Raw genomic sequence first — 12,294 nt, 5'->3', positions numbered from 1 at the left:
TTGCCTCCCAAAATAATTTGCCAAAATAATTTGCCTCCCAAAATAATTTGCCAAAATAATTTGCCTCCCAAAATAATTTGCCTGCCAAAATAATTTGCCTCCCAAAATAATTTGCCTCCCAAAATAATTTGCCGGAATAATTTGCCTCCCAAAATAATTTGCCGGAATAATTTGCCTCAAAAAATACTAATAAGAACAATACGTCTTGAAACTACTAAGGTAATATAAAACTAAGATCACTGCTTATTGCTACACGTCGTCAAAGCAGGAGCAATAGGCTGGAGAGAGTTCCCAAGGCAATGCTCTTAAAAGTCACTAGGGGATTAATCTAGTTTTAATCTGTATCCATCCAACACACATCTTGGAAAGATACAGCTGGGCAAAATATCTTATGATCTGTGATATTATACGTCACATCGTTCTTTTTGTTTTTGCACCAGCCAACTTAAAGAATATACATATATGTTATGTTCATGTTCTCCACGTCTGTATGGAGTTTTGGAGTTGCATGGATGGTGTTTTGACGGTTACGTGTTTCCTACATTGCAGATCGTGCGGACGCTGTGTCTCTTCCTCACCCCAGTCGAGAGGAAATGCTCTCGTCTCTGCAAGGCCGACACTTCCTTCAAATACGACACCGGCCTGTTTGTACAGGGGCTGCTTAAGGTACTATGACAATTGCGCTTTTAGAGTGACTGTGTACAGTACACACATTAACCAGTTAACAGTTTCTTCATCTAAATCTAAATGTAAAAGGAAGAAGCAAGCTGCAGCGAATAGCAAACCTAGCCTCAAAAATAATTGGGAAGAGACAGCAACAATTAGGCTGTATCTACAAGGAGGTACTTCGTAAAAAAGCTATCAAGATAGCAAACGACCCCTCTCATCCACTCTGCAGGGGGTTCCAACTACTTCCCTCTGGTAGACGGTGCAAAGTACCAAGAGCTAACCGTAACATTTTTCAAAATTCTTTCATACCAAATGCCATTAAGGCACTAAATGATACCATGTCTCGCTATAGATTTGTTTGTTTTCCAATGTATCTGCCACTGTTTGTCCTGCACTTTTTTGCCATGAGAAAATAATTGTGTTAAATGTTGTTGCTGTTATTGTAACCGTTTGTTTTTTGCTGTTTGAGACCGAAGACGAATTTCCACCCGTGGACAATAAATGAAACTAACTAACTAACATTATTTTCCAAAAGTAAAAAAGCTCAATTGCCTTCCGTCTGTTACAAAATGACTGTATTTGAAAGCCCTAGTAAAAGATGCTGGTTCTGTTCAGAATGTATTGTCCTTTCCTGTCTTTCCACCAAACAATAGAACATGCTCGACGATAGTGGGCTCGATAAGAACTCGATAGTGGGCTCGATAAGAACCCGCAGCTCGGTAAGCCTGATCGATAATAAGGGCTCGTTAACCCATTTAGACCTGAGGACGATTATACAAAATGTCTTGTAAATCCTGAAAGGTTATCTGAAAAAACTATGTTTCTATGTCAGTCGTTCTCAAACATTTTCATGTCAAGGTGTCGGACCCCCAAAAACCTATTATGTATTTGGCCGCCGAACCCCACCTGATTGATTGATTGATTGAAATCTTTATTAACAGTTTGCAGAATTACAGTACATTTCAAGCACAAACTCAATACAAAGACTGTTAACTGTGAGTGGACGACCCAATTAAGCCTTACACTTGTTTACAACAGGGTCCACATTGTTCAATTCATCAAAACATTTAGAGACAAACAAATAGACACTTCTATGTAGTTAAAGAACAGAACAGGAATTCATCATATAGGAAGCGAAAAGGGAAAAAAAATATATATATACAGTGAGGGGAACAGGGGGATAAAAGAGAACGAAAGACAGAGTGTAGGGCGCCTGCACACAACACCATGCGTTGATGCCATGTGTGCATATGTGCAGGCACCCAACACCACGTCCATACAAAAACATAGTACAATCCAGATAAAAATTCAGCTTTTACAGAGGCCAGTTTCGAATTGCAGCCATCCGTTGGTTGTATGCTGTGGGGGAGAGGCTGGAGAGCGTTCACAGGCTGATCTTGGAGTTGCGTCCGTGGTCAAGTCCGTGGAGGCGGCGCTCTGGAAGCCGTGGCGCGTTGCGATGGAAACGGCTGTAGCTTGCGGAAGTACCTCTTGCTGTAGGAGCAGTCTCGCTTGTGAGACTGCTTGTGATCGTGTAACCGGTCCAGGATTGAAATGAATGTCTCCCGATAGCAACAGGCATAAAATAATCACAGTTCTGCGATCCATTTTGCCAGTCGGGGGCTTGTACTTGCGATTCGGGTTCGCTGTTAACAGGCCATGAATCGCCGCCGACCCAAAAGAAATGTGTTTGCATTCCAAACCATTTAGGAGGAAAAAGTCGCTGTGAAACTCCTCTGCTTCGTTTCCGTATCGTTCCATCTCTTCTTGGTGTAGACTCCATGTTGAATTAAAGCATGCGTCCGTAATCCATAGGATTGTTGTTCCAGGGAACCCCCCCCCAGAAGCAAAGATTTGAGTTAAAAACGTTCGCTCTGAAAGAATACACTCAAAGATTTGCGCCACACTTTCGCGATTTTTTCAAAGATAGCAGACCTACAAGCTCGTAGCGCGGCACTCTGTGCCACGCTATGAGCTTGTAGATCTGCTATTTTTCAATAGCCAAAGTATAAACATAATGCTTTAAAACACCAAAAGGGGTTCCCGCCCCACAAAATGGGTTAATTCAATGAAAAATGAACGAGCTCCGTCCCTAATGGTCAAAAACATAATAATAATAATAATAAATGTTATTTATAAAGCATCTTTCAGGGCACTCAAGGTCGCCGTACAGGTTAAAAACAGTACAAGAACACAGTTAAAAGCAGAACAAAACTAGGGCACAGCTTGCAGCAGAATACACGGAGGTCACACAGAGTCATAGGCCTGCCTAAACAGGTGGCCCCATGGTGGAGAGACGGGCTGGGAGGACTTTCAGGGTGAGGGAGGAGGCAGACCTTGAGCCCCATGGTGGAGAGACGGGCTGGGAGGACTTTCAGGGTGAGGGAGGAGGCAGACCTTGAGCCCCATGGTGGAGAGACGGGCTGGGAGGACCTTCAGGGTGAGGGAGGAGGCAGACCTTGAGCCCCATGGTGGAGAGACGGGCTGGGAGGACTTTCAGGGTGAGGGAGGAGGCAGACCTTGAGCCCCATGGTGGAGAGACGGGCTGGGAGGACCTTCAGGGTGAGGGAGGAGGCAGACCTTGAGCCCCATGGTGGAGAGACGGGCTGGGAGAGACTTTCAGGGTGAGGGAGGAGGCAGACCTGAGAGACCGGGTGAGGTCAGACAGGTATGGGGGGTTATGGATGGCCTTGAATGTGTGGAGAAGGATTTTGAAGTCGATACGGTATTTGATGGGGAGCCAGTGGAGTTGGTGTAAAACAGGGGTGATGTGACTGATGACAGGGGTTCTGTAGTGACGATACGGGCAGCAGCGTTCTGGACTAGTTGGAGTTTATTAACCCATTCTGACCGGGAACCCGTTGTGGTGTTGGCATCATGTTATGCTTTAGCTATTGAAAAATAGCAGATCTACAAGCTCGTAGCGCGCCACTCGGTGGCGCGCTACGAGCTTGTAGATCTGCTATTTTTTTTTAATCGAAGAACAACTGACATTTTTATAGAATCTGATCTCAGGTCAGAATGGGTTAATCAGACCAGTGTGTGTCCAGTGGAAAACCTCGTATTAATCTGATCTCAGGTCAGAATGGGTTAAACACAGTTGGTGACACACAGTTTTTGTTTGTTGTATCGTATATCTATAGGACTCCACGGGGAGCTTCGTGCTGCCGTTCCGCCAGGTGCTCTACTCCCCGTACCCCACCACGCACATCGACGTGGACATCAACACGGTCAGGCAGATGCCGCCGTGCCACGAGCACACGTACAACCAGCGGCGCTACATGCGCTCGGAGCTGGGCGCGCTGTGGCGCACGGACAGCGAGCAGGACATCGCCCCCGACACGGTCATCCACACGGACGAGTCCTTCACCCCCGACCTGTACGTACTGTAAACACACTAGTCTCTCCGTCTCTTTCTTAACCCATTCTGGCCTGAGATCAGATTCTAAAAATGTCTTCTAAATCCTGACAGTTTTCTGAAAAAGCTATGTTTCTATGTCAGTCGTTCTTCGATTTTTCAAAAATAGCAGACCTACAAGCTCATAGCGCGCCACTCGGTGGCGCGCTATGAGCTTGTAGATCTGCTATTTTTCAATAGCTAAAGCATAACATAATGCTAACATCAAAAGGGCTTCCCACCCAGAATGAGTTAACCCATTTAGGCCTGACGTCGAAATTTAGAAAATGTCTTCTACGTAAATCATAAAAGTTTTCTGAAAAACCCATATGTTTCTATGTCAGTGGTACTCAACCTTTTTCAAGTCAAGGACCCCCAGAATTATCTGTATTTGGCCCCAGACCCCCCATCTGAAAATATGTTGTTCCAGGGACCTCCCCAGTCTCCCCCCAGAAACAAAGATTTGAGTTAAAAAACATTCACTCTGAAAGAATATATATTCAAAGATTTGCGCCATATTTTCACGATTTCTCAAAAATAGCAGACATACAAGTTAGCAGACCTACATAGCGCGGCAGCGAGTGTTGTGATAATCCTCCCTACTATAGAGTGTGCTGCTGACCATATAAGGAGTTCCTCCCTGTTCCCAGTTAAATATATGTATCTAACCATGACGATGCTTTTGTCCTTTCAGAAATATATTCCAAGATGTCGCGCACAAAGACACGTTGGTGAAGTCATTCATAGATGAGGTAAGGATGTGAACTGAATATGAACCTGTCCATTCCTCTTCTGTTTGTAGTTTTAGTTTAATCGGATGAATGCAATATAATATTAATAGAAATAATAATAACTTTATTTCTATAGCACCTTTCATGACATGAAATGCAGCTCAAAGTGCTTTACAGAGCAATGGAGAAAAAAAAGAAAAGAAAAGCAAGGCATAAACATTAAAAAACAAGAGCAGTAATCCAATACAGTGAGGACATGAATAACAAAACAATGTAAAGATCAATTAAAATCAAGAGTGTAGAAGTGGGTCTTGAGCTGTGCTTTAAAAATGTCTACAGAGGCTGCCTGTCGAAGGTACAGTGGGAGTTTGTTCCACGCCGTCGGCCCCTAGAAGCAAAAAGCTGCTTCCCTGTATTCTTTAGTTGCCATTTCTTTAGGCAAAGCGAGCAGGCCAGCAGTTGAAGACCTTAGGGGGCGGTTTGGGACATATTTAGGCAGGCAGTCATTTAGGTAGGAAGGTGCGAGACCATTGAGAGCTTTATAGACAAGTAAAATCATTTTAAAATCAATAGGAACAGAGACATGAAATGAGTCCCCGAGCTAATCGACCCCATGATCCGGAGAACTAATACTGGTATTACTGTATCACTCCGCTAACGACTTCTTCAACGTCTTTTTTAATGAAATCCCGAGCCGCCAACGACGCCATTAACGTCTTATTTAGCATGGGAATACATCACATGAAAGCATTTATCATGAAACATGCGTAGGCTAAGAAAGTAACAGTGGAATATCTATATAATGAAACTATACATATAAACTATACATATATACTACTATGCTATACATATGTACTATGACGTGCTATGACTATATACAATGCAATTCTAGTGCTGTCTACATAACATGCTATAAGTCTGTTAGGAATGCTTCTAAAGACTCTTAGCCAGTGATCAGGTCCGATCAGCGCGCCGACCACCTCCCGCCATTGCCGTTTTGGGCAGACCAAGGACTGTCTGAAAAAGGACGAGACGCGAACGCCGAAGACAACATGGTGTCGTACGGGCGACGCCATGTTGGCTCCATGGTGCTCCATGGAAGGAAAGAAACATGCGCAGTGGGCTTTATGCAGCCTTCCTCGTTCAGCTTCCTTGGTCTCAACTGCGCGCATGTTTCTTTCCTTCCATGGAGCACCATGTGAGCAAACATGGCGGCGCCCTTATACGGTCTTCGCGTCCCGTCCTCTTTAGACAGAACCTTGGGGGGCAGACGAGGAGGCGCTCTTCTTCTTCTACAACCAAATAGAATGGTGGTGGCGGGGTTGCTGAACTATCGCTAGTGCCCCCTGCCTGGCGGTGGTTACTTGAGATTATTATTGTTGTTATTATCCCATTCTGAACGGGTCGGTAACACCTTTTGGTGTTATAGCATCATGTTATGCTTTAGCTATTGAAAAACAGCAGATCTACAAGCTCGTAGCGCGCCACCGAGTGGCGCGCTACGAGCTTGTAGGTCTGCTATATTTTAGAAAAATCGAAGAACCACTGACATACATAGAAACAGAGCTTTTTCAGAAAACTGTCATTTTCAAACAGACATTTTTAGAATCTGACCTCAGGTCAGAATGGGTTATTATTATCATCATCCTCACGCATCCTCCTGTGTGTGTGTGGGTGTGGGTGGGTGGGTGCGTGTGTGTGTGTGTGTGTGTGTGTGTGTGTGTGTGTGTGTGTGTGTGTGTGTGTGTGTGTGTGTGTGTGTGTGTGTGTGTGTGTGTGTGTGTGTGTGTGTGTGTGTGTGTGTGTGTGTGTGTGTGTGTGTGTGTGTGTGTGTGCGTGTGCGTGCGGTGGTCAGGTGTTTCTGTTGAAGCCAGGTCTGAACCTGAGGAGTACGTACCTGGCTCAGTTCCTGTTGCTGCTCCACAGGAAGGCTCTGACGCTGCTCAAGTACATCGAGGACCAGACGTGAGTCGCTCCCCCAAAGATCTCCTTTAAAACACATTTAGGCTGTATCAGCGGTGTTGTTTTTGGCAGCAAACTTCTATTTTAGTTTTAGTCGTTGTCTCCTGAATAGTTTTCACTTAGTTTTAGTCACATTTTAGTCACCTGGAATGTTCTAGTGTTTAGTCTAGTTTTAGTCGACTAAATGTCATACGATTTAAAATGTGTTTTGACAGGCCTTGATGTCGTTGTAATGACATATTTTACACTTTGGTTGCATGCTGAAAATGGCAGATCTACAATCTGAGATTGTAGATCTGCCATTTTCAGCATGCAACCCAGCATATAACTGGATCTCTTGTCCACTAGTCCCTTCCTAACAGTTTAGTCTAGTTTTTATTTGTTGACTAAATTGTCAGTATATTTAGTCTTAGTTTTAGTCATCATAGATTCTTTTTCATTTAGTTTTCATTTAGTTTTAGTCAGTGAAAAAAGGTAGTCGACGAACATTTTTCGTCATAGTTTTAGTCGACGAAAACAACACTGTATATCAGTGGTGCTCAATATTTCATGTCAAGGACCCCAGAATTTATGTAATTGGGCCACCGACCTAACCTGACGCTGCCAGATGGGGGCGGTATTGGGTAACCATGTTCCCCAACACAGCAACCATCTGGGATCTCTCGGGGAGTTGAGCTAACGCCGAACCGCTCCGTGGTTCGAACCAATCAGCGTGAGCTAAGGGCGGGACATGTGCGAAACCGGATGTGACGCTATATAGACACGTCAATATGATTGGTTGTGTTTGCACGCCCCCACACGGTGATAGACAGACGGTCCCATCCAATCATCTACCAAGTATCTTGGAAAAAAAGGAACAGCCCCGTCATCGAATTTGCTTCCGAGATCCCAGATCCCAATAAGCTGTGAAACAAACTTGTGTAGCAAGCTTCTTGGATCTACCACCGACCACCATCTGATATGTTGTTCCAGGGACCCCCCCCCCCCCCAGAAGCAAAGATTTGAGTTCAAAACGTTCGCTCTGAGAGAATATATATTCAAAGCTTTGCACTACATTTTCACGATTTAAAATAAATAGCAGACCTACAAGCTCGTAGCGTGGCACTCGGTGCCGCGCTATGAGCTTGTAGATCTGCTATTTTTCCAATAGCTAAACCATAACAATGATTAAAACACCGAAACGGGTTCCCGTTCAGAATGGGTTAACCACTTCAACCCTATAATATTTTCAATAGATTTTGAACTTTCTGCACAATGAGTACCTTTACTCTTAGTACATTTCGCTGCCGATACCTTTGTACTTTTACTCAAGTACATTTTAAATTCCGTACTTTTACTTAGCAGTTTTAAATTGCAGTATTGGTATACTTTTGACCCAACGATGCTTCTCGGTGACATTTTTAATTTAATTAATTACTTAATTTTTTATTTTTTTCTGTTCTTTTTTTCACCTAAACATCATCATTGTATGTAGTCATAGCACGTCATAGTACATATGTATAGCATAGTATAGTATATATGTATAGTTTATATGTATAGTATTAGTTTCATTATATAGATATTCCACTGTTACGTTCTTAGCTTACGCATGATTCATGATAAATGCTTTTTTTTTTAAATATATATATATATTTTTTATCCCACGATTTTGTAACCCATTTTTCACCCCTGTGTCAATTATCTAATGTGATCCTGGGCTCTACACACACTCCACCAACCTAGTCCCCATATATGGGGGACAAGGGGAGACCAACCTATTCCCCATATATGGGGGACAAGGGGAGAGCAACGGACTTGAACTCATGCTTCCTTCATGCCTGAGTGTCCAAGTCGTTGCTCCTTTACACCTGACAGGGGGGAGTTTCCCTGGTTAGACGTAGCGCGTGGAAGGAACACGTTATTCCAACCAGTTCCTTTCCCCTCCATCAGGCGCCCCGGCTGGCCAGGGGGAGGCAGTTTAGTGACCAGGATTACTGCATGTTTTTTTGTGAGGGTACCTACCCTAGGGGACACGGGGAAAACATGCAAACTCCTCACAGAAAGGCCCTTTCATGTAGACGTCTAAATGTAGACGTCTAAATGTAGACAGACGTCTAAATGTAGACGTCTAAATGTGTACGTCTTCTCTTATGGGGGTCCCTGGCATATCTTTTCAAATGGGGGTCCACGGCTAAGTAGTGTCAATGTGGGGGTCCTTGACATGAAAAAGTTTGGGAACCACTGCTTTAAACACTTTAGCACTTTATGAACATGAACAAAATAGATGGGTCCCCCCTGGAACTCCCTCAGGTACCCCTGGGGGTCCCCGGACCCCACTTTGGGAACCACTGGTCTAAACTAAGTATGCACCCCCACCGTCTCTAGTCAAAAGGGCAAGAAGCCGTTCACCGCGCTGCGCAACCTGAAGACGGACCTGGACCTGAGGACGGAAGGGGACCTGAGCATCGTCATGGCCCTGGCCGAGAAGCTGCGCTCTGGCCTGCACTCCTTCGTCTTCGGCAAGCCCTTCTACACCAGCGTGCAGGAGAGGGACGTGCTCACCAGCTTCTGAGAAGTCCACCACATCGATAGTGACCCCTCCCCGAAATCCTGACGTTTGTTTTTTTTTTGGTTTCTGTGCCGGTGATCCTCAACACTTTTTGTCCCATGTCAAAAGGAGGAGAGCGTTTTTACGGGAATCTGTCCGTCGCGTCAGTCAGCCGCGGAGAAGGTGGAGCTTCTTTTCCATCCACCAGCTGTCTAATGAAACCAACGCTGCTGACAACGTGTTTGCGAGCTTAGTACATCTGCTATTTTCATTAGTTTTGCCCACAGCCAGCGAGACATCGAATTTCTCTCTTGGGTCTCAAGCTAAACATTTTTTGGGAACGACTGATCTTGATGAAACTATATTTGACAGCGAGACGTTACCACTGTCTCTGCAGTTGACTTGACACCCATTGTTGGCTTTCTATTGATGATATGCACACGGCTGCCATCTTGCCAGCAAGGTGCTAACAAGGTGCAACTTCCCATTAGACAGCCCATTCATCCAAACAGAAAAGTCCTATTTAATTGTATTAAATAACGTCAAACTCGCCAACATTGCAGCTGTACAAAAAGCTTGAATTATCGTCTTACTATCTGCAAAGTGTTTCATAAAAATTCACCATAGACATGTTATGAGCTACGTACTACAAGACATTCCTTGCAGATGAATATTTTTGTGTCAGAGTTTGGAAGCGCTCGTTATCAGTAAAGCAACCTTCTGCATTATGTGCAAATTCTAAACAGTTGGTACACACGGGCTGTTGAGTGATAGTCAACGAGCACTTCCAAACTCCAGCACTTAGAAAAAAGATCATCTGCAAGGAATTTCTTGACGGGGAGTAGCTCATAAAATATCTACAGTGGATTTTCATTAAACAAACACATTGCAGATAGAAAGAGGATAATTCAAACTTTCCGGTACAGCTGCAATGTTTGACATTTGACGTTATTTAATACAATTTGATAGGACTGTTCTGTTTGGATGAATGGGCTGTCTATGGGAAGTTGCACCTAGGTAGCACAAGGGGCCAGTGAGGCTCTCCAACGTTGAAGCACTGGGCCCTAGTGGTAAGAGGAGGGACTGCAGGCGGACCTGTGGAAGTATGATTGGGGAAACCCTGTGCAGCTGGGCTTTAACGTTGATCACATGTGCACTTCCGCATTTTGGGCACCAAATCGGTAAAAAAAAGGCGGAAGTAGAAGGCTCTTCCGGGTGCTTCAAAACGCCACTGAGCAACTTCCACTGACATGAATAGCGGAGGGGGGGGATCAGTCTTTATCTTTCTTTATACTCTCTGAGGTAGCACCTTGCTGGCAAGATGGCAGCCATGTGCATATCATCATTCTATAGTATTTTGATCTCTTGCCTTAATTTATTTGAAAGCCGTATCCCAGCATGCCTTTACATATATATTAGGTTTTCATTTGACAAAAATGGGGCCTTCTTTGCATTCATTCATGCCAATGAAACTAGTTGTGATGCTCTGTTGGAGAATTAGCTATTTGTGTTAATTATTATATATTTATTAAACCATGAGCCATTACTGTCTCCAGTGCCTGTTATATGTACAGTATTATGACGTCATTTAATTAGCCTTTGAGTATTTGCTTTTGAATGCCAATGTTCTATTCCATTTCAGCTTGTAGTTTGTACAGTATGCCATCTGCTGCTGGCGTTTCACGAGTAAATGTTTAAAATGTCCTGTTTTATTTTATTTATTATATTAAATACACTGGCGTTTCAAAACAAAATGCAATGTTACAACTTTGTCATTTTGGCCCTAGATTGTGGAATTTTGACTGCTCTGATAGAAAGTGTATCTGTTTCATTCAAATTAACATACTTTTCAGATGGTCGACATTTCTGTATTATAAATATGTTTTTAGTGGTCTCATAAACTATACATTTTTTGAGGTCCGATTTTTTGATTTTCATGAGCTTTATGCCACAATCAAAAAGATTACAACAAAAAAAGGTTTTAAATATTTTACTTTATTTAATCTAGAATACCGGTATATGAAAGTTTCACTTTTTGAATTATATTATGGAAGAAAATGAACTTTTCCACATCACATTTTTTGAGAAGCACCTGCATACCTACCTATATTACCTTTTGTGTAACTGCTCCCTAACAATTAAGTTCTGTTCAGGTTCTGTTCGAAGTGCAGGTGGCTTACGTCGTTTGTTCCAATCCTCTCATTGACATTTCTTAACGGCTGTTGGTAGGACGTTCCACATTTTTGTGGCATAGAGCAAAATTAGTTTAATCCCTTGTTTGAGCCGAATCTGGGTTGAACGTGGTTTGTGGAACTCCCTCTGGTGTTGTGAAGAAGGCCTAATAGACCTACATGAGTGTATCGCTAATGTTGTAGACCAGGCCCATTGCAAGTTGCTGTATTCTGTCGTCAACCCTATATATAAATGAAAAAATTGAAAAAACATTGTACATCATGTTGGTGTTCTCTATATCTTTTCGTCCTGGGCATGACGTTAAACTGTTACGTTCGAGAGGACCGGCGAGTCGGCGACCCTCGGATGTAAACAGCCACGAAAGGAAACTATGTGTGTGAGGTGTTCTCTATCATTTCATTCCAGACTTTCCTTCATTCATCCCTAACTTCACTGTCTATCTCCTGTGTTCTCCATTCATCTTGAGCGATACACAGTCGTCTGATGTGCGGGGGGAGGTGCCGGCTAGCGCATAAACGGGACAGGTGTTGTCTTGACGCATCCTGTGATGATGCGACAGGTGTCATTTAGGGCTGTGTCAACCAATTTGGTGTGACGTGATCGGCTCCAGCTTGAGCAGGCATACTCTGCTGTAGAGAAAGACAGGGCCATGGGAGTTGCACGGATTGTTTGTGCGTCTGTGCCCCACTTGGAGTTCACTAGTTTTCACAGGATGTTATTGTGGGTGTTGACCGTGGCTTTTGTGTTCTCCATGTGTTTTTTGAAGAAGAGTGTCCTGTCCAGTGTAACTCCAAGTTACATGGGGTGGGTATGGT

The 12,294-nt window shown here is 43.7% G+C and overlaps 1 protein-coding gene across 1 annotated transcript; it reads left to right on the top strand.

Annotated features, from left to right (window-relative positions):
• Nucleotides 1–462: 462 nt before the first annotated feature.
• LOC308329227 (guanine nucleotide exchange factor C9orf72-like) lies at nucleotides 463–11,238 on the top strand (the record flags this gene model as incomplete). The annotated part of the gene is made up of 5 exons (XM_080783432.1): nucleotides 463–666; nucleotides 3,813–4,048; nucleotides 4,761–4,818; nucleotides 6,653–6,762; nucleotides 9,124–11,238. The coding sequence occupies 5 exons, from the start codon at nucleotides 463–465 to the stop codon at nucleotides 9,308–9,310; spliced, it is 795 nt and encodes a 264-aa protein (XP_080639558.1). The 3' UTR covers nucleotides 9,311–11,238.
• Nucleotides 11,239–12,294: the final 1,056 nt, after the last annotated feature.

The sequence above is a fragment of the Protomyctophum bolini genome (genome assembly GCF_963924005.1).
Source record: "Protomyctophum bolini genome assembly, chromosome: 15".
Classification (NCBI taxonomy): Eukaryota; Metazoa; Chordata; class Actinopteri; order Myctophiformes; family Myctophidae; genus Protomyctophum; species Protomyctophum bolini.
The sequence above is the reverse complement of the archived record's forward strand: the minus strand, read 5'-3'. Positions and strand labels throughout refer to the sequence as shown.